The sequence below is a fragment of the Pygoscelis adeliae genome, unplaced genomic scaffold (assembly GCF_000699105.1).
Source record: "Pygoscelis adeliae isolate BGI_AS28 unplaced genomic scaffold, ASM69910v1 Scaffold26, whole genome shotgun sequence".
NCBI classification, from domain to species: domain Eukaryota; kingdom Metazoa; phylum Chordata; class Aves; order Sphenisciformes; family Spheniscidae; genus Pygoscelis; species Pygoscelis adeliae.
Genome location: NW_008825104.1, coordinates 246,812 through 270,236, shown reverse-complemented (window position 1 = coordinate 270,236; position 23,425 = coordinate 246,812). Strand labels below are relative to the sequence as shown.

The 23,425-nt window shown below is 38.6% G+C and overlaps 1 protein-coding gene across 1 annotated transcript in view; it reads right to left on the bottom strand.

Moving 5' to 3' along the window:
• Window positions 1-23,425, bottom strand: part of GLIS3 (GLIS family zinc finger 3) — a 175,989-nt gene that overhangs the window by 131,204 nt on the left and 21,360 nt on the right. Inside the window, exons 2-3 of the mRNA XM_009327217.1 lie at window positions 8,494-8,701; window positions 1,643-2,768 (exon numbers count right to left, since the gene is read on the bottom strand). Coding sequence (XP_009325492.1) covers window positions 1,643-2,768; window positions 8,494-8,701 — 1,334 coding nt within the window. The remainder of the gene's footprint in view (window positions 1-1,642; window positions 2,769-8,493; window positions 8,702-23,425) is intronic.

The following is a 23,425-nucleotide window of genomic DNA, read 5'->3' as shown; positions in this document are numbered from 1 at the left end:
ACCTCATAATCATGAGGTTACTGTAAGCATCCTTTCTGAACAGGCAGGGCAGGGACTATATTGTGCTACTAACACAATGTTTTCCCTAGTCTTACTGGATCCCTCATCATAATCCTCCTACTAGAAAGACCCTCAGTACTTGCATTACTCTTTTTTCGGTGCTCTTTCACCATTGCTGCCCTCTTTCTTCATACGGTGAGTCTGTCCTCACTCATCTGCTGATGTCTGTCTTTTTTCCCATGTGCTATTCCCTTGAAAAATTACTTTCTTGACTCCTAATAATTCTTTTTTCTCCTTCTCTCTCTCCCCACAAAGCTCACAAGAAATCCCTGAGGAGGGACTGAAATTAATGGTAAACTCTGATCCAATATATCTGGAGAGCAGAAAAGAGAATATTATGGAATTTAAAAAAAAAAAAATCAGAGAGCAGAGAGCCTGAATTCAGGCTCTGGTGTGACAAAAAGGAAGGATAAAGAGTCTTCCTAGTGTCGTGACACAATCTCTACCGGCTCCTTTAAATTAAAGAGAGAAATCTGGGAAGATATCTGCTCTCCCTGAAGGAGACTGGCCCTTTGAAGTAACAAAAGTGAAAGAAAAAAATTTCCTCTATCTACTGTGCAAGCAAACATCTACATCATGGTAAGAAAATTATTCAGCTAGGCACACACTGAAATAGACTCCTAGTACCAATTTATATTTCACAACACATAAACAAATATGATTTTTTTCAAGTGAATAATAATCAGCAGTCATTCCTAGAAATTATATATTCATTGTTTTCTTAGGTTATGCTGAGGACTAGAAACAGCACTGGTGAGGCTGCTTTCTGCTGACAATAAATAAGCACTTAGTAAGGGTAAGCTAATCGTCATCCAAAATACAGACTATATGTAAGGCCAATCCAGAATCTGAATTACAGAGATTAATGTTCACTGGCATCTAAACATAAACTGACTCTAGGGTTTACTGGCTAGATTGTTACCCCATGTGATTACATATGTGTGAGACGGACCTGCAGTGACTCTAAGAAAAACAGCAAGAAAAACATGACTTTAGGGGTTGAATGTTCACTGCTAGAATCTGTGAACAGAGAAATTATGTGTTTTATTCCTACTGTATTCATGGAAACAGGGCTGTGGGTCTATTTTTTGTTAGTAATGAAAGAAACAACTGCCTGAAAAAATACCCAACTCTTCTCAGTTTCTCATGGTAACTTTATGCAAGATCCTGAAAATTCCTCAACTCAAAAAGGAGTAACACGATGCAAGAATATTTCAGGATAAATTGTGCCATTTATTCTGCGGCACTTTTCCCGCATACATCCTTCATGCAGGTACTTAAGTACTGATGGTACTTAAGTTTTGCTTTATGAAGGTCTACCATGTCACTTTTGCAGTCTACAGTGAAGTTTATAAATTTAGAAAGTAAAATTCTGCCTAATTCTATCTGTGGTACATACTAAATTAAAGAATACCTTTCCTTTCTATCTAGGTGGAAAGATGGAGCAGTCATTCATTCACACAGACTAGTTAAAAAAGCACACCATTAACCAGGAAAAACAAAGGCAGAATTACAACTTCTCTGTATTTTCATGAGGAATAGAGAGCCTTTTATTGGTAAGAGAGACAGAACTCAGACTTACTGTGCATTTGTTCGGCTTCTCTCCTGAGTGGACTCTCATGTGAATCAGCAGTTTATAACGGGCATTAAATGGCTTGTACCTTCGTGGGCACCCTGCCCAGAAGCAAGTGAAGTCCTCTCCTTTCCTCTGGTCTATATGTATCTTCTCTATGTGCCGCACAAGTTCCTCTTGCTGGTCATACAGTGCGCCACAGTCAACCCAGCGACAGCCATGCTTGCCATTGAAATCATCTAACTCACCATCTTCGTCAAACAGGGAGTCTGGGGCAGGAGGCGGCACAGGCAGCGGGTGAATGTGATTGGGGAGGCTGTGTGGATGCCGGTGTTGGTGAGACTGGTACGGTGGGGGTGGCCCTTGTGGAGGAGGCGCTGGCAGCAGGGGTGGAGGAGGCATGTCAGCTGTACGGCCTGAGAAGTAATCCAGCCGTTCATTTTTCAGGACACCCACTGCCTGGTTGTCCGCGGGTGGCATGCCCTGCTGGATCACCATGTTACTTGTGGCGGCCATCTGCAAGCTGGCTTGCTCCAACTGCTGCATCCGCTGGTACTCACCAGCCCCATTCTCAACGTACCCTGGGAAGGTGACATTGCCATTAGCCATGAGAAGGCCTTTCTGGGCAGTTGGAATAGAGCAACTTTGGGGTATACAGCTTCCTCTCACTCCCAAAAAATGTCCATAGACCTCAGGCTGTGGGGAGACATTTGCTGGTGATGTCCTGGAGCTGTTGATGTAGGCCACCAGGGAGGTTGGGGATGTACGGATGATTGTATTGAAGTCGATCCCAATGCCGTCAGACAGAGGAGATAGAGAGAGTGCTCTCTTTTTGGAGCGGGTTGATTGAGACCGGGCTGAGGAGTGGCGAGGACTAGAGTAAGGGGAATGCTTATTTTCCATGCCATATAAGTAGGACGGTAACGAGTTAGAGACACAGTTACTGGTCACAGATGTTTCAGGTGAAAAATTTAGTAAGTCCCCCAGCTCACTGCCATTTTGTAAACCTTGGTCAGGAGGAACAGAAGGAAATGTCCTGTACCCATGCGACCACTCTTGCTTAACACTCAAAGTGGACTGACTTTCTGACAATCTTAACGTTGTAGAGGCCAGAGACTCACGTGACAAGAGCGACCTGGAATAAAGGCACAATAAAGTAAGTAACCAGTTAGACAATTCAGCAGTGGTTCTTCTATCTTCACACACACCTAAAATTAAAGAAAGGCCACATGCGAGAAAAGTTCTCCCTAATTTTAGGTACTCAATTTGAGCACTCTCAGTTAGTGCAACTTTAGCACTCTCAGGCAATACATAGGTAACAAGGTCACTTAGGAAACCAACTTTAAAACGTCAAGATTTTGAAGAAAAGTTGCCGTAAAGGTTCTTGATGCATCACTGCAGAATCAGTGCAAATTTTTTCATCAACTGTGGTGTAAATAGGTTTGGGCTTCTGAAGCCAAAGCATTGTGCTCCTGCCTTGTATGAAACTCATATTGATTTCAGTTGACTATTATTTTTGCTGGCAAAGACGGGAAGAAAATGGAATAATAAAGGATAAATATTTAACCTGACCACGACAATGACTTTGCCAACTGTAATGCATACAAATAGTATTCTCTACAGAAATAGCTCAAGTTTGTAAATATAGATAATATCTAACTTTACAAAACAAACAAAATAAATGAATAACGTAGAAGAACTGGTTGAAGGGGTTTATTTAGTTTTGATTTGATGATGTGTCTGCCTCCAAGTCAGCAATCAAAAGTTTTCACAAAAGTGTAATCTTGCTGTTATCATTGGTTTTTCACAGAAATATTATGATACTTGTTTAGGCTGCAAATGTCCTATGGGTAGCTTAAAAAAAGAACTCATAAGCTCTTTACAATATTGTTTTCTACAGAAAGGTATAAAAAGGAAATACAAGGACATCAGGGTCCCTGATTCATGTCTACAAATGCTGGGTAGAGGCCAAGTGAATTTATGTCTTTATGTTTCCAGTTCACATCTTGGCAGACTTGGATTTCCTGCCAGCCTGTGGTGCTATCAGTATATTAATTTCTATTTTTAAGGGGCTCTAACAGTAGAAGAACCAGGTATGTATCTAGATAAACCTGGAGATCTCGTAGACACAGAAGCCTCTGCATCTTATGTGTTGGGTGTTAATTCCTGGGTTTAGTATTTTCACAATACACAAGAAGCATAGTATTTCAATGGTGGACCAAGTACATAGAACATTTGGTTTCTCTTCTAAATCTAAAATGCATTTTTTAAGGTGGACAAGTCAGTCACTGCTTCTCAGCTTCTCACATAAAAAATGAGATACACAATAGTTCCTCCTATCATACAAAGGCTTCAGGAGGTCAAATTAACTTTAAAAAAAGACAGCTAATAAGTGCTAATAGATACCTTAAATACCAGGTGTTGAAAAATATTTCTTAAAGCTCTAAGTAAACAGTATATGAATTATTTACATGCAATAATCCAAAGGAACTGTTATGTAGGCAAGGAATAATGTATTCTTATTTACAAAGGTAAGTTCCCATAGTCAGTTATTTATAATTATTCTACTACATGTTTTATATTGCTACAAACTTCAAATTTCTAAAAGAGAAGGTATGCACCATAAAGAAAATTAATAAAAACAAATCTCATCTCTTCCTTGATACAGACACAGTTACAGCAAGCACCTTTGAGGAGGCACTTCTCTGTATTTTACTTGCTGCTTTTTTTTAAATAGGGAATCAAGCTTTGATGTCCACTCAGGGTAAGCAATAGTGCAGTTCCTTCTGAGTTCTGCAAGTTTTTCTTATAGACACTGCTTCAGGAAACAAGGATCCATGGGACAGATCTGTTAAGGCTCATAGTTGCATCGTATGTCTGCACCACAGCCCTACTGCAGTGACTGCAGCTTTGGTGGAGATACGTGAAACTACTTAATGTAAGAATTAGTGGTAGGCTAAAACTGGGGATCTGAATCCCATTTAGAACAACATCAATCAACCTAAAAGAGCAAGAACAGATCCTAAACAATGGCTCTGGAGATATTTCCAGTGAATATGTCAATATTTACCAGATTTCCATGATTTTGCTTGGTAAATTGACTTTTCACCTCTGAGATCTGTGGATTATCTTTCAATTAGATCAGCAACATTGAAACAATATATGAAAACAGTACGTAAAGTCATTCAGGCAAGAGGAAGGTATATAGCTTTCCACGTTCAGTTCTAGCCACGAGGATAAAGCTGAAAAATCACAGTGTCTTTGTTATCTTACTCTGCCCACCACACGAGCACGCCCTGCGTGATGGGGTTTTTCCTACTACTTAATATTACAGCATCTTCTAGCACTTGAAAGTCAACCAACATGAAGGAAGAAAAGTTGGTTTGCAGTGACTTTGGTTTAAGGGCTGGATCATGCTGCAGGAACACAGCCCAGTCATTGCCAAAAGGCTGGATGAGGGGAATTGGTGCTCAGGGCACCGTGGCTGCCCCCTCAGCCCCTTTTTGTCTAGAGGGAAAGCTTGGCACAGGCTGAGGGAGAGAGGAAGCAGTTTGCACGTGCTATGTCTCACACTGAGATAGCTCATGAACAGCGAAAATGTAGCTTTAAATATCACCCAGCCTTGCTGTGGTGACCTACGGGATAGATGGGTAAATGCTCCTTTGCTCAAGACACTTGCTTTGTAACGGATGGTTGATTTGCTGTATCAGAGTAAGAAACATCCTGTTCAGATTGAGTGTCAGTATAGGGTACTGTTATGGAGGTTATGCTACTCCATCAGGGTTTAAATGGCACTATCGAAACAGAGCACTGAAGAAAAACACAATTAACATGCTGACTACAATTTGCATTGAGAAATGAGAAAAATGGGATTGCTATATCAGGTCAATCATGTGTAAGATTTAAATCTAAAGGGATAATTATTTGTGAAAAAAATTGATTCAGGCTGTTGGGTCTGTTACCAATGGGCTTTGTTAAAGCACAGTTCATTATAGGGCAGTTAAATCATGTTAGTATGCTGTGACCCCAAATACAGATCCACAGTCTTCAACAGAGCAAGAAAAATAAGTCAGGTTTGATTTTCCATGCTAGGCTATATATATTTATATCTGGAAAATATAAACAGGGTTTTTTTTGCCAGTTTGATTACTGAAATTTTTATATTCTCTTTTATAAGTAGGGGAAAAAAATTATGCCTCAGTATAACAAGTCCATTTTTGTAATGTCAAGACTTTTAATCAGATGCATGGTAGGACCAGTGTCATTCAAAAAGCTACTAATGCCTAACACAAATGGACAAACCCGTCAGTGAAGCTGAAGAAAAACTGCATTTTAAAAGTCTCACAACAGGACAAAAATTAAAAGTTGGCCCAGAATTTCAAGTATACAATAAGTAAGAGCCAGCTAATCTGAAGAAGTTTTGTTCTCACTTCAGCCTCTAAATTCAAAAGTAACAAAGATTCCAGCTCCCAAACCAAAGAAAATTTCTTTAAAACCCAGGCCACCCTGTGACTAAGTAGTTTTCTGGGGGAAAATAAATATACCTAATATGAAAATGAAGGGCCAGCTATACCACTGTGCCAGATTCTCAGATGGTATTAATTGGCACATCTGCTTATTGTAATCTAAACCAGCTTGAGTTTGGACCAGATCTTTCATGAATATTTAGAATAATTTAATAATTCAGTTTACAATGAATATTATTTACAATAATTGCAATTACCTTCTATTCTCCCTCTGTGTACAGAGGCCACAGTGTCAAGTATAACCCAGAATCTTAAACATAAACATGGAAGAGTGAAAACTAAGTTTTCTTATCTTGTTGCATGATATTCTGTTTTACTAGCCAAGAACCCTTTGCTCTTTCCTAGGTCCTTTTCTGAGTTGCATCAAAGTAAACAGCAGTATTACATCTGGTTTCAAGCAGCATAACTGAATACTCTGCAAAAGTTTTGGGGAAACTCTCAAAAAAGATGGGGAAGGTTTTATCCCTCATGGTCTATATATACCAAAATCTCATGTTATCTGTAGCAAAACTCCAATTTTGCCAACTTTTTTCTTTCTTCCATCAGTAAAAATCAAGACAAGTTATTTTGGTTTGGGTCAATTCAGCAAATAATCTGGTTTGGATTGAGCTGCCAGAGAACAGTTCATGATGCCTGAGAGATACAATTCAGAGAAAGCACTCAGCCCATGAAGAATTATGGAGTCAGCTTAGGCAACCAGTTTAGGCAAATGCAGTTTATTGCTGAAGCTATTAAAAAAAAAAAAAGGGTGTTTCAACAATCTGTGAATTAAAATCTCACTTTAAACTTGTTTTGCCCTATAAAATAGTCAATTTGAGGGCAAAATTGCTGAAATGGACATTCTTTGTGTGACAAACTGATTTTATAACATCTTCATTGATAAATCATTAAAAGAGACTGTAGGGACACTAGAGCCTCGATTCTGCCAGAGTTTCAACTTCAGTTTGCCCTTAGTAAATGTTTCTTTAAAATAAAAACAAAAATGTATAACTCGGTACTGACATAGTACACCCAGCCACACATTCAGATAAAAATAACAGTGTTCAGAACCATACAGGCACACCTAAAACTTATTAAGTAAGTAATAATTACTTGATGATATTTTTATATCATCAGTTTTGTTCTGTCTCAAAGGCATGTCTCTGGATTTGTCATTTGTCATCATCTTAGCACTGAATGGTTTTCCCTGACAAGTTTACATAGGAAGCATAATTAATTCTGTAAATTGTCCCGGGGGACTCAGTCTTCACAACTGAAGTGACAGAAATGTCACAAACTATCTTATAGTAAAGCAAGGTTTTCTTCCAGTTACATAATACCAGTTTTAACTATTTCAGGAATGTTCTTTGGCTTGCAATAAAGTGATATAGTAAAATGTAAACTGTTTTGAGAATAAAGACTCTTTGTGGCCTTTTGTAAATAAGAACAGTTATATCTCAGCTCAGTAGGCAACTGCTACATGAGTCACATCTACAAAAGTGGGAGCATAGCTTCCGAAATAACGAACCAGAATGTTTTCTCACTGTATGTTTAATATCCAGGGATGTGCTTAATGTATTTGTACGGAGGTTGTCAAATAACTATTTTCCCTTCCTTTGCGTTTGTCAACAATACTCATAGGCATAATCTCAAAAGTTATTTAAGCATTTAAAAATTAATTAACAAATATTTATCTGTGTAGCAATCTAAAAAGGCAAGATTTACAGGGAGAGGACATAGTTTTTATTAAACTATGCACCAGAGCTAGGAAAATGGACAAGTTTTCAGGGACATAAGTCTAACAGATAAAGTTAACTGCTGGCTCGGTGGAGACTGGGAACAATTGATCTGATTAACTTAATTATGTAAACGATTAAACAGTTTGAATGCAAAGGTATTTGATGAGGGGAGAGGAACGTTAGCAGGGCATTTAAGTTTATTTTGTCTGATATTAGTGTTACTTAACAGGCACCAACATAACCCTCTTAGCACTATGGTAAGTTTAAAACAGGTCACTGCCCCTGATGATGTAAGACGTGGACTGCTTCTGCTTTCATCCTCCATAACATTTCCTGTCCTTAGTACAAAAATATAGTTAAGTGATTATAAAAGTCTTTATCTAACAAAAAAGCCGTATCAGACAGAAAATGTGTGGCCAAATTTCACCCATGATTTGAATGATCCAAACAATATGACTATAGCTGATGTGAGCTAAATTGCATTGAATTAAATTTCCCATGGCATAACAGAGCATCATTTAGGCCATTTTAATAACCAGAAAGGTTGTATTTAAATTACAGGAGAATTAAAATACCCTCTTTTTAAAGTACTGAATATAAAAAAGTAACTCAGGACCTTGTATCTGATGGAGAAGCACTCAGGCTGGAAGCATCCATAGATCTCTGTAAGCTAGGGCTGATCTGGTTGCATGATGTTGAAATCTGATTAGCAGGAGGTGAAACAGGTCCCAGCTGTTGAACTGTCATGGGACTGCTGTTGACTATTACATTGTTGCAGCTGCCTTTTCCAATGGACTTGCACTGGGGTCCATAACCAAGACCTCCTAAAAATAAACGAGGCAGGTTAGTATTCATCTCTCATGAACCGATGATGAGGCCACAGAACTCACATCACTTTGCAAAGTGGGAAAAGTGACTGGAACTGAGTATCTTCAGATGAGGACGAAACAGGGGACCCAATACAAGGACTTTGTGAACTTCTCCAAACACAAAAAGCAATATTCTAAAGGGGAATTAATAAATTATGCACGTTTAAAACATGTGCTGAAGTACATAAACTAAAGACCAGGCATCATGGATAGACATCAGAAAAAACACCACTGGAAGAGTCCGGGTAAAGGAGCAGCCCTCAGCTGAGGGACAGCCAAGCCATAAGCACACCTTTCTCTGAAGAAGGAGGGAAGAGAGAACCCAAGGAGGCTGCAGGAACACCACCGTGCCTTGAATCCTACCAAACCCCACAGCTCCAAGCCATTGCAAGCCCTTCCATCATTCCTACCACTAGCTATCCAAAAAGCAACGGGACTACAGGCATGCATGCGAATTGCAACCCCTGCAATAGGTCTGGTGTGGCGAAGTGCACAGGCTGCATAGTTTCCCCGGCAGGAGAGAGTTAACAGCTGGAACCCAGCATTCCTTAGAGGTCTGGGGAGGGGAACTTGAGCTGGATCAAGTAGAGAAGCGTTCTGGACTTTCTTTAAAAGGCCACAATCTGCTCTTAGTCACTGCTGCCGTGACTCAAACTGATGGCTATTACACAGTAGCACAAGATGATTACAGAGGCAGTTGGCAAGCAGGACATTATCTGCAGAATGCTCTGCGTACTTTGTGTTCTGATTTAGGTCACAGATGGTGGTTTACAAGATCCCCTGCATTAAAACACATCAAGATGAAAAAGTTAAAATGTAGGTCATAATACGGAAGTTGTTGGATATCTAGCAAATTCTCATGACAGCTGGAAATTAAAAATTAGATGATTCACATTTCTAGCTGCTTCCCTGTGTTCAGACTACTCCCCAAAGCAGTATAGCAACATCAGGACAAATAGTGAAAAGCACTTCAATTTAAACCATTTTCTAAATTAAATCTACTTTTGACTTGGTTTTACAACTCACATACTAGTCTTTCCCAAGGATGTTCAAATGGGTTGTGAACTTCACAGAGAAGTACAGTAAGGCATTTATGGCCCTCACAGTCATAGGAAGAAAATCCAAATCCTTCAATCTCCTCCACATCAAATAGGATCATCTTAAAAATTTGCAATTCACCCTAGAAATTTCAAATTATAGCTTTTCTTTTTTTAAAAAAAAGAGAACAAATAGATATGTTTATTCCTGTTTCAGAGCTCTGTGCCTTCTTTTCAAATTATTATTCTTCTTTTTGACTAATTAGTAATATCTCACATATACATGAGGAGCACATACATGATTCTCAGTCCACTGGGATCCTAAGTGCTTTGTAAATTCATGTACAGATGTTACAAGTTGATTGCATGATCTATCACCAAAATGTACTCCTTGTGATGTGATGAAATACGGCAGCCCTTTAAGAAAAACAACTTGCTCATTGCTACTACTTCGAAACATAAGTGAAGAATACAGCATCTGGCTGAAAACTCAAGGGTAAGGAAAGAAGAAAACATTTAATAACCCATCCTGAAATTTAGCTAGAAGGACTGGAAATTTCTGAGGACAAACATGTAAGGGGAATTCCTTGTGCTGCACTCAACTCCATTGTGGGTACCAGAAAAAAAGCTTTTAAGCTTTGTAGGATTACTGTCTGCTCTCACTAAAGATGTCCAATTAAATCAAAAGAGAAGGCATTTCATTTTCTTTCCTGTGAAGCAGTCTGTATTTTGAACTCACTAAAGCTGATTCAGTGTGCTACTCAGCAGTTGCTTTTATAATGTTACAGAGTGCTAAAATGGAACCAGCCAGCAAAAACTAGGCAAAAAGCGTAAGTTGCCCCTGGTAATAGTTGCCCTCTTAGCAAAAGGCTGGGTGGGGTGAAGTAAAAAATTTACATGACACATTCACATCATATAAAATACATAATACTACATAATATGCCTATATGTGTGTGTACATTACATACGTTCAGTCAGCTATTTTTTAGAAAAGTGTCTTTAGTATGTAGAACCAAAGGCTTTCTGCATCAAAGGATATAAAAGACAGGGAAGCATGCTATAATAACATAAGAAATCCAACTGGTTTTGACACTGAAACACGGATGTAATGCTTGTAGAGCCTACATATATTGACTATGTAATAAGATGTAAACCTATTATTTAGCATTGAGAAAAGCAGCTTTACCACAAAAATGTACCAAATGTATACTGATTCTTCCCTGGATGACACCATAATGCCCTTCACTCATAAGCCACTTCCAGCAAATTTCAATGGTAGCAATAACATCTACTTTATCATAACAGGAAATCAAGGGCTGTGCACTTATAAGATTTTCATTTAGGGACAGGCCATACGTCGGTTCAGCCGACAATCTGCAACCATACAGTGAAATTGCTATTTATACGTGATTAAACCTCAGCTACTTGGAACTTACATGACGGAAGAAAAAAATCCCAAAAGCAAAACCAGAAAAGGGAGCAGTGTCAAACCAGTACTGTGAAATACAGAATGTTGCATCCTCAATACATCCTGGTTTCCTTTTCAATTATAGGGTCTGCTGTTACTATCCATGCATAAACAGCACCTCAGCAATGCTGAGAACAGCTAAGAGAATTTGTTGTGTAAGGATAAGGATGAAGGCCAAAGATGGTCTGGTCACTGGTCACTGAAAGGAAAAAATGAGAAAAGGAGTACTTTGGAGGCATTGTATTACTGGGATAACAGACTAAAGTAATGGCAGGCTCCGGTCCTGATAAATATTTGCCTGGGCATTTCTCTGATGCAGAAGTGGAAGGAAAAGGTTTTGCTCTTTTTATCGTTGATAAACAATTGTTGTTATGGGGAAAAATGACAATTCTTCCACTTAAAAGGCTGGGGGCAGGGGGGAGAAAGAGATTATCAAGAAAGAATCTATCATCAGCTCCCACTGTTGAAAGAGGCTGCAAAGTAAAAGACTACTGCTATGAAAAGCGAAGTCATAACATCTTATCCACTGTTTCATACAGATGTAAATGTGCCAAAAGACCATCATTAATATCTCATCTATGCCCTGCAGGTCACTGAACAGTATTAATCTGAATCAGGCCTGAGCATACAATCACATGTCTGTTGAGCTAAGTCAGAGCACAAGATAGGAAGCTTATGCTGACTTTGAGCCAGCTGCAGGATTACAGACCACATCTGATCTAGCATAAAGTTAAATGGGTGCAACATGGACATCTGACCTGACATGAGCCTGCTGCTAAAAGGCAAGCTGTCAGAAAATGTGTTCAAACGCGCTGAATAAATGTGAACTGGCAGAATGACTATGTCCCACATCAGCATTTGGCATCATATACCCACAGTGCAAGAGGAGCCTGCAGTCCAGGTTTGTTGTATCATTGACCCAAAGCCTGAAAATTTCAGGACAGTGAAAGGACAACCAGGAATTCCTTAACGTCTTGAATCCACATCAGCTGAGATAAATGGGAACCTCTTTGGAGGACATCAGTGGGTTTTGAATGAGGCTGTAGATTCTAAGAAAAATACGTGGACCTAATATTTTAAATAAGCAAGAGAAGTAATTTCTTTTCTTATATACTAAGATATAAATCAGGAGATAGTCCAATAAAGGCAACAATAGTTGAGGAGGTGGAATCAGTCCTGAGCTGGCTCACAGGAAAAGCTGTGGTTGATTAGCACATCAGTTATTCCAAATAAACATATTACACGTAAATCAAAACTGCTCTTTATCAGTAACTAACAGTAATAGTTAACAAGTATAAACAGTAAAAATATTTTATGGAAATATTTTAATCCATTCACTTCCTCATTCATTACCTTGCCTATTTTCCCTGTTTATTCTCTATAGTTCGTTCTTAGTAGAATAGCTAAGCGTCACTCATCCTTGACATGCAAATATATTTCACTGCAATCTTCTGAAGAACATTCAAAGAATGCAGAAAAATACAACCACTTTAATTTAGGTACATTGAATTTCAGATGAGATTCTTTTAATTTATATCACTCATACTTTTTGGAGGCAGAGTCGCATATGAAATATTTCCCTTTAAACACATTTTCTTTTATCAGATATTGATTGAAAACCAACCAATTTCTTTGTCTACTCCAAGTCAAGAGTAGTAACTTGTTAATTCTGCCAAGTAACTCAGGTTATAAAATGAAACTGCTTCACCAAACCTTTGAAATTGTAAACTATGCTTCCCATGTATAAATGATAATACAACAGAAACATGTAACAGCAAAACCAGTTTTAATTGTTTGGTGTTCTGAAATGCACAACATACCAAATACATAACACCAGATCAAATTAAATTATCTCTTAGATCAATAAATTCTGCAATAACTGAATTAATCGGTATGAAAGAAAGCTATTAAAATTATCTGAAAATCTGTCCTGTTGTTACTGTTAGAATAACAGCTAGAAATAAAAGAATTGCAACAAAGGAGCAAAAGGTAATTTCCCTAGGGGATTTTCGGTTGACGTACAGTAATTAAGAGCTTTGGAAACATTTGGTTTTAACGTTTCCCTTGTAATTGGCTTCCAGTCTTGTTTGTGTGGATTCTGTATTCACCAAAATGGGGAGAAAAGAGCACACCCAGAAAAGTATATTGTAAGACAATAAATACTAAAGAGGACAGAGACCAAAGCAATAAGACTGTGTCCATGTATTCTTCACGTAGATTAGTCATAAGTCACCATGGCCTTTTCAAACCACATTTGGTCTTTTTCCACAACATGGTGAATCTTCTGGATGTTGCAGTCCCCGGCTACCACGTACATCTTTGCTGTGTGTCACCGTATCTGCGGGGTTGTTGGCACCCTAGTTGGAGGGGCTTCGCAGTAGCTGCTGACTGAACAAACTCGAAGGTTTGCTTGGGAGACTTGCTTCTAGATGGGAAATATCCCAATCACTCTCGCCTTGGGGCTGCTAAACCTTTCAGGCTTCCCCTCCACCACTACTAGAGAGCTAGCACCCTTTGTCCTTAAACACAATGGCCACTGTTCGAGGGGCTTCGCAGTAGCTGCTGACTGAACAAACTCGAAGGTTTGCTTGGGAGACTTGCTTCTAGATGGGAAATATCCCAATCACTCTCGCCTTGGGGCTGCTAAACCTTTCAGGCTTCCCCTCCACCACTACTAGAGAGCTAGCACCCTTTGTCCTTAAACACAATGGCCACTGTTCTATTGTTTCTATAGCCAGCTAAGAGGCGCTATTGGCCGTCAGCTACAAAAACAGAGACACCAGCTGCAGGGCAGTGGATATCAGACCCCCTGAAACCCTCTTTAAGTGTGTTAAACTGTAGCTTCAAAGTGGGGGGGGAGGAAGGCAGAATAGGGGGGAGATTGCCACTTGCCTCTATTAGCATAGGATCAGCCAAAAATCTTTGTCTATTTGGGAGTCTGGGCTTCTTCACACTCATATCATCCTCTGAACCCAAGTCTTTTTTGAGAGACCTTGAGGCTTGTAGGTGAACTACACAAAAATTCAGTCAAAATTACATTAGGTATGAGAAATTTTTCAGGGTACAAGTAAATTAGTAAACTATGGCTCAAAAAATTGTCAAATTATGATTTTTATTGCAAGTTTTATGAAATATAGTAGTTTCTCAACTACACTACACCACACAGACACTACATGTAAGCGAAACAGTAATTCTTGGCATTTATTTTCTTAAAAAAAAAAATCAAAAAAATCAAGGCTTTGTAGTTAGAAAGGAAATTCTGAAATTGAGATCCTAAAACCTCACTGGTTTTAAACTCCCGGTTATGATCCTAGTTCATGATTTTCTTAACACTTACAATTAGCAATGCCTTGTTAGTAAGAAATTTCCTCCAAAGCCTCTGGCAGTGTCCACTCTGAACAGCAAGTTAGACAGACCATTAATCTGACTAGCATTGGCAATTCCCATGTTCTCAACTGTTTGCAGAGACTTAATCTTTACAATCAAGAAAAATAATCTGGAGGAAATACACTAAACAGAATTATATTACCACATTGTATTATGAGAAAATATTATGTATGCACTTTAAAAGCTCTCCATGCTTTGAATCTTGGAAAGGCAGTTTCTTCACTATCAGAGTACACTTGGTAAATTAGCTTGCACTAATTTCCAATGCTATTTGCCATTCATTGTATGAAGTAATCAAGCATGTACTTTCAGCAACTCTACTGTGAGACAAAAGAGACTGACAAAGCACAATGAAAAACAATGTCTCCCTTCAAGTGGAACCAAGGTAAAAAATTATCCAGAACTGACCAGTGAAAACAATACCTCACAGGTGATTAACTTAGCTGGTTTAAAGCAGACAGCAATGAGATCACTTACTTCTGTGGAACACTTTAACCACTAAATTTAAACAAATGAAAACAGTGATCTTGTAATGACTAAACTAAGAATATATTATGAAACAGTCAGGTTCAGGAAACTTTCAGGAGAAAACGCACACTGTAAAACAAAGATTTTTAATTAGATCTGCAGACATTTATAATATCTCATATTAATTTTGAATCAGTTTTATTTATATCAGGAAGGCCTCCCTCTTATTAAAAAGCCATTTTGAAAGCTACTTTCTTTTCTTATTTTGCATTAAAAGAAAGAAGTTATCAGTTAACTACTGCACAGACCAGTAAATGTTTAACTGCACTAAAATATAAATGTTTTAGCTGCAATGGGTAACTCCTTATATGTTATCAGTGACATTAGATGACTTCTGCTTTTGTCCTTGTTAGGATAATATACAGTATGTGCTCTTCTGTTGCAGAAGCTTTACATCTTTTGTTTATGCTACGACTTCTCTATAGTATTAGTTACTCATACCAGGTTCTGCTACGTTTCTATCTACAAAACTTAGCCTGACCATTTAGTTTGTAGTTCTGAAAAATTAATACATTGTGCAAGCCTCCTATTCTTCTCAAATAACTGGTATGACTCAAGAGAAACTCCACTAGTAATGTAATATATTACTCTACTGGTATATTAATCTAATGGTGAAAATATCAGGTGAAAAAAAAACAAGTTTCATGCTTTAAATGTCAGTGTTGGCCAGCTCCTTAACAAATCATTACAATACAGAGAGAAAATTATTATGATAATCAAAATAGAAATATACAGGTATTTGAAAGAACAAAAGAGAATTGTATTGGAATTAGAGATAATACCTTCCAGTTCCAGTGCAACTGGGAAACTACTGTTTGAATCTGACCTGAATGAACACAGAACATACATCTGTATATGTGTGAGAGCACAGACTCTTATTTCGATTGACTTACAAGTGGCATTACTTGAGGGGCAAACCAAAAAATAATATTGTTAAAACTTCCCCATACATTATGAACAGTAGCACTCAAATGAAATCTATATGGAAACACTTTGCCCATTAAACAGTGTTGCACTCAACTGCAAAATAAGCAGATCGATTCCAGCAGTGTTGTTGGAATATTTCTTTGTTGATACCACCTGACTGCAATGCAGAACAGCCAACTATGAAGGGGCAATAAGAAAACACTTTAGAAAAATAATTCTCTGGACTCTGCAACACTTCATCTCCCATAACAACTTTAGCACTGTTCAACCTTCACTGCACATTTGTGCTTTTCTTCACATTAGAAATACATACTTAGCATTTTTTCCAGTAATTCCTGAAGTTTTTTTCCCTCAATTTTAATTAAAAGATGCTCAGATCTGATAATTTCTGTTATCTCAATATTCGTAGTGTTTTAGAAAATACCATGTAGGAGCTTTGCTATCTGTAACCTTGGGCACATGCAGATCCATTGAAAAGACTTTATCATTCCATTTACCAAAGCAAGGCAGCATAGCACTGTACCCCTGTTTACATGGTAATTTCTGATTTCTTGCTGTGTTCATTGGACTACTATCTAACACAGAGGCAGCCTTCCTTGTGCATACCTTATACTCACTTCTCCTGTCAGCCTCCTTGTACGCAGTGAGTAATGCTGGGAAGAAAGAAGCAGACCCCCTCCTTCCTCCAGGCCCCAGGCAAAGGGAAGATCTTTTATCTCTTTTACCCATTTAGACACGGGGATGCTAGTTCTGTCCAGCAGAGCACCAAGAGTAAGGGGACAGACTCAGCGGGTTTAGGCTGCCTTAACTCCAATAATCTATGACAACTTCCCCTAGTAAAACCAGCTGCCAGCTGTGCAGAAGTCCTGAGCAGAGGATAGAAGAGCAAGGAGGTTGCTTTCTACCTCCAGCATGGGCCAGGTCTCAGTCTTTGCACTGTAACACATCAGTGCCAGACTGCATTGCACGTCGTGATCCAGCAGGAGACATCTGTTCAGCAAAAAAGCATGCAATAAAGGCTTTGTTCAATGTTAAACTGTAATCCCATGTGAAGATCTCTTTCTCTTTACAGATAACCCAAGGTATTTGACGACTGCTTCTCCGAAAAGCATCTTTCCTCCTTTAAGAGACCAAAATGCACAAGCAGGAGAAAAGAATAAATTCCAACCTGTTGAATAGTGATACTAATTAAGAACAAGTGGCAAATGTTAACAGGGAAAGAACTGCAGAAACTGGCTCTTGCAGTACGTGAATGTAAATAACTTGCAGTCATATTCAGTATGTTTTTGTTTCCCAGATAAAGTCCACTGTCCAAGAATACTAAAGGATAATTTTTAAAACTGTATTGTCCCTGAGTTTCTGAGCAGTACAAACAAACAATGTTTTCTCTTTTTCCTTGCATTAAAAACAAGATACTGTTTAATACTGTTTCTCCTAAAAGATAATATGAGAACGTTATCCTAGTTGTCAGTTTAACCACGCAGAAATAACAAGAATACAGCCCACATAACCTATGTATTCGAAGAGGCTTTATACTCAGTTAATTAGTTTAACTATTGCTTTCATGGTTCATTTAAAAGTTTCATGCTTCATTAAATATCAATATATTTTATCGCCTTAAAAAACTTTTCAGTAAAAATACAATTGTCTTTTCAAGTTATAATCTTGTTAACTGGCATATACATTTCAAGCATGTCTATCAGACACTATCAAAGTCTGAATTGCTACAGTAGCAATATCTCAAAGCATTATTCAAATCTCATTCCACACACAATGGAAAGATTTTTTTTTTTGCCTGAAACAAAAGTATTTTGTCAAGAAAAAGAAAGTGTTTTTGACATGTTATTTTCATCATTAAAAAAGTTCCCACACTGATCTCTGGTTGTTCCACCTTCATGACAATCAGCTCAAACATCCCTTGGTTTCAGTAGTTGTGACTGTTTTGTCAAAAGTCCTTAAGTTCAGAAAGTCAGAGAGTCATGTCCTTAAGGAAGCATAAAGATCAATGAAACTAATAGTTGCAAAGATATAGAGGCCAAAAGCCAAGTGCAACTCCTAAAAAGAAACTTCTGTGGTTAAGAGAACATTTTTTCTACTATAAAGGATTACTTACTTATGCAGAGTATGCATTTTCTCAATTCAGGATATAAGATTACCTCAGAGCAGTTTAGAAGAACACTTCCCAGACTGAGAAATTACTCCTTAAAAGTCCACCTGCATGATTACCACAACTTCTCTGGAAATTTCTACTAACATCTTCATATGCAATCTTGTTCTATGAAATATATGGTCAGTAAGGTGCATTGCAATAATAAAATGACAGCAGTTCTTATTACTTAAACTGACTTTTAGAGGAGGCCACTATCAGCATCCTTCATGTTATGGCCTATTTAGATTCCTTAAAAGCCGAAATGTTACTACATCATGGTCCAAACAAAACCTTCCACTTGTCTTTCCACTCTTATCTCTTCAAGTCAATGAGAGGCAAATCCTGGGAAAATTATACAAACAGCCACAAGTATTTAAAATCTGTATTGTCACTACATGCTTCCACTCCTCTCAAAGCTTTAGACATTTTTCTTTCAATTTTATTCTTTCATTAGCCCAAGGCGTGCTAATTAATTGGAATTTCCAAGGTCTTTTGTTGTTGTGACCAAAAAGAAAAGACCCAAAAAAAGCTCGTTCTGTCTTGTTAAAGTGAGTCTATCTACCTTCCACAAAGCCAGGGTAGTAAGAGGGAGGATTAAGGCCACTTGAATGGCTAAGGCCCCGTAAAGACAACTCCAGCTCCTGCCTTTAGCTGTCATCCTTGCCAAAATTGATTTACAGAGAATGACAGCTTAACCACAGCTATTACTTTGTGAAGAGGAGGCTGCTGTGTTGGCAGGGTTTGGCATCCAAAGTTGGCTACTGAGTAAGGTCTGATGCGAAGACACAGGAAACCACACTGGCATACCAACGCAATGGTGTGTGTACGTGTCTGCAAGGGCCGTCTGAAGGGCAGAAAGAAGTGTCCATGGAGAAAGGCATAAAAAAGGCAAATGTATGCGTGCTCTGCTGAGCTGAAGCACCTTTGTTAAAAGGTGGAAACCCACACAAATGTCCTGATGGAGACTGCAATCTTTTTAAGAAGCTGGTCATCCCAACTGTGTATCTCTCCTCTATACCTCTAAAAAAATCAAGCGATACCCATCTTCACATTAGTTTGACAGAGAGAATGTGCTATATAGGTAGGAGTAAAATGCTCAAAACTGACTAAGTGATTTTTGAGGACTTCATCCTATTGACTTTCAGTGAAGTTAAATTCCCAAGTACATAAGTCATTTTTACAAACAGAACCTGGCCTTATGAGCTGCTTAGGTAATTTTTCAAACTTCTGTCATATGCAGGTGTTCACATATTTGTCATACAATTTATTGTGTGCTTCTTTAGTATTCTGGTTGATTTTCATTAAATTGCAGGGATTCGATTCCCTGCAATTCAGGGATTGCAATTCCCTGAAGTTAATGTGGATAGGATATAAGTCAGCACCTCTTACAGTGGTCGTATTTCACTATTACTGGAATCCACACTCTATTCTACAGTTTGTAAAACTTTATGTTATAAAAACATTTTTGCTTTTGAAGTACTTCTGATGTGCACTGCTTGCTAAAGATGCAAAACAAAGCCCATTCCACTTCCAAAAGACTCCAGAAGACTGAACAGGCCACCAGAGAAGTGTTAAAGTGCTAATAATCGAAGAAAAGACAATAACCAGGATAATGGTTATAGTATTTTTCCTTTTATATGACTAGCTCCTCTTCCTCATGCAACATCAAAAAATCAAGTCTGCACAGGCAGGCTACATGAAGAAGGCAGGCTACATGAAGAAAGAGGGTAGATTTGCAGTCTGGGTGTGAAAGAGTTTTCAATGCCTAGATGTGGTAGGTTGAGCTTGGCTGGCTGACAGATGCCCACCCAGCCCATCTCTCACTCCCCACCCCTCAATAGCACAAAGGAAGAAAATAAGATGGAAAAGCTCTTAGGTCAAGATAAGGACAGTTTAATAAGAAAAGCAAAAGCTGTGTGCAGAGGCAAAGCAAAATAAGTAATGCACTCACTACTTCCCATCAGCAGGTAGGTGTCCAGCCACTTCCTGGGCAGCAGGGCCCTCAGTACGTGTCACAGTTGCTCAGAAAGACAATGCCATCACCACAAATGTCCCTGCATCCTCCTCCTTTCCCTCAGCTTTTATTGCTGAGCACAACATCATACAGTATGGAACATCCCTTTGGTCAGTTTGGGTCAGCTGTCTGGGCTGTGTCCCCTCCCAACCTCTTGTTCACCCCCAGCCTACTGGCCTGTTTTTTGTGGGGCAGTGGGGTGGTGGAGAGAAAGCCTTGACACTGTGCAAGCACTGCTCCCCAAGAGCCAAAACACTGGTGTGTTATCATTGGTGTGTTATCAACAGTGTCTAGTCACAAATGCAAAGCACAGCACCATATGGGCTGCTATGGAGAAAGTTAACTCCAGCCAGCCAGACCCAGCACACTAGATAGGGAAGAAACCCAAAGAAACGTCAGGAGACTGCTCCGGGAGAGGTGTGTGTGTGAGCAATCAGCTCAAGTGGGTAGGGAAGGGAAGCACTTCCCAGTGAACGTCAGGACTTCAGGCATCACTCCAGACTTCGAATTTACTTCTAAAAACATTATCAGAGTCCATTTTGAGAAAAGGAATGCTTTCCCATTGTGATTTTATTTTAAAATATGTGAGAAAAAGGAAAATTAAACATTGGATAGGTATTAAACATTCAGTTTTCTGTTCAAATAATGTAGTTGTAGGATTTCACAAGGCTTGCATTTTCAGGAAAGAAAGTCACTAGTTTCATACCAGGGATGTCTTATTGGTTTCAGAAAACAGCAAGAACTTTGAATATGAATACTTTCACTCTATTCACTCTGAATAATTCTTTGAAAGCCAATTTCTGCTTTTAAATCATCATTACACAAAGGTTGTTGCTTTTTTAATCAGCAGGCATTTTTTCAAAAGAATGTTTCTGCCTGAGAAACCCAAGCAAAGAGGAATCCTGAAGGCTCAGCCAAAATTGCAAACTGAGCTAAGTGTTGCAGGCACCACAGAGGTGATACTGTTTCCTCATGCACACCCTTTCCAGAAATTGACTAAACCACGGCAATTCCTTCCCCTGCTCTTCCCGGGTGGATATGACTTGGATGTATAGGAGGAGTCACCTACCCAAGATGTCCTGAAACAGACAGGCAGAGGGACGGTAGCTCCTCTCTGCAGAATCAGGGCAGTGGGCCAAATGCAGTGGTGGGATGAAAAGCTGTGATGTAAATTGCTCCTCTCCCAGGACTAAGAGAAGGACCCCAACCACAGCCTGTCCTCTCAGTTGCTCCAGGAGGACTTCAGCTCTACACCACAGATACAGGCACAGGCTGTAAGGTGACAGCCTATCTCATACAATTTACAGAGAGGGGTAAAAGCTAGGATGTGAGGCAAGCAGCCCAGAAAAATAACTATCTCATAGGAATATGGATGTTCACAGGGAAATGTAAGCCAGCAAGTGAATTTCACATAAAACTTCCAAAAATTGCTCAAAGATCCTCTCTTTAGATCCGGCTTTACTTCCATATAAATGAATGAAAGTACTAGGTGCATACACCAACTAGGTATCCTTCCTTTTGGTAGCTCTTCCTGGCTGTCCGCAGGATCAGAAAAGAAACTTAACAACTGAGACTGCCCTGTTCCTTCCGCCTAACATGCAAGACAACTCCTACTTAGTTTCCTAGATGAAAAGGCCAAAAAACATATATCCTGAGACAGTTTCAACAGGCCTAACAACTATTGGAGACACTCCAAATTTGTCAGCTAAGACAAGATTGTAGGCCCTTTTACAATTCTTCTTGTTAAGTCAGGTGCTGAAATCTGGAAATCAGCAGCATTTTCTGCAATGCCAAATAAATATATCTTAAACCCTACCCACATACATAAATTCACAAAATATTGTGAATTTTTGCTCCTAAGTCTAATCAGTTACCTACTCAATGGTCCCTTTGATTTCTGGTCCAAAATAGGTACTAGACAGTTTTGGCTCTAATTTTTGCCTTAAGTTAATGAGAGTAAAGTTTTCATCAAATTATCTTTGAAAACAAGTTCTTGGGTCATTGTTTTAATCTCATTCCACAAGAAGAAGTGCAACACAATTGTAGCCTCACATAACAAATATCTGCTATACTAACAATGTCTTTGTTTCTCTTTGAGTATTATACCTGGGTACTACTAAGAATGCATGCGAAACTAAACCACACTGCGTTTTATCACAGGTAAGCATGTTTCGCCACCTAATGTATACATACACAGGGGCAAAAGTACAGCTACCCACATGTCTTTAACTTTGCCAGTTCTTAAATTAACAATTCATAAACAGGCACCTATAAAGTCTGAAGTCTTCATGACTACGTTTTGATCTTCTCCACGTATTCTACTCTTCTAATCCTGTTACAGTCATCACCAAATTTTTAAGTAGATTGCCACCATGTTTTTCAAAAGGCTGCAGCTGAGAGGCAGGAAAAAAACATAACTATTTCTAAAGTTATCAATGGGCTAAAGTAGGGTGCCTCACTGATCCCGCTATGCAATCTTTGTGATACTAGTTTGAAAAGGTACAATGTGATTGGCCAAATAGATGAACAACCCAACAGCTTGAACACATGCAGATAAGTAAATCCCCTGGAACAGGGTCTCTCACATCAGTAAAGGTATGTAAATTCTTAAGTATTTATGAGGCTGGATCATAGCTGTGATCAGAGTAAACCTATATATTTTATTAACCTAAACAACTAAATCATATAAATCTCAATAGCCACACACAAGTTTTCTGTTTTAAAGAGACAATGAAAGATGCTTTATCGGGAACATGTTTGTTAGGATTGTAACTTAGCCCCTGGTTTCTTGTTTGCAACTCTTGCAAAATTATTTCTTTCTCCATGAATTTTTTAAAAGAAAGAAATCTTAGTCTAGCTATAACATGCTAGGTAGTCACAAAGGAAAAAAAAGAGATTATTATCATTATGTTCAAGTCTGGTTATAACAAACCCCCTGCAAAAGATTCCAGCATCTAATTTAAGACTCATTTTAGTGATCTGTGGGTAAAGAACTATTCAAATAATTCAGTTTGACCATTAATGAACTTATAGGTTAGTATATGGTGAAGGAATTCATGACAAGAGCGATCATGTGGAAAGAATCTGCTCATGACTATTTGTTCTTGTTTCGCAGAACTTTTTTTTTTTTTAATCCAATCAATGTGAATTGGTTCTTTCTGGTTTAACA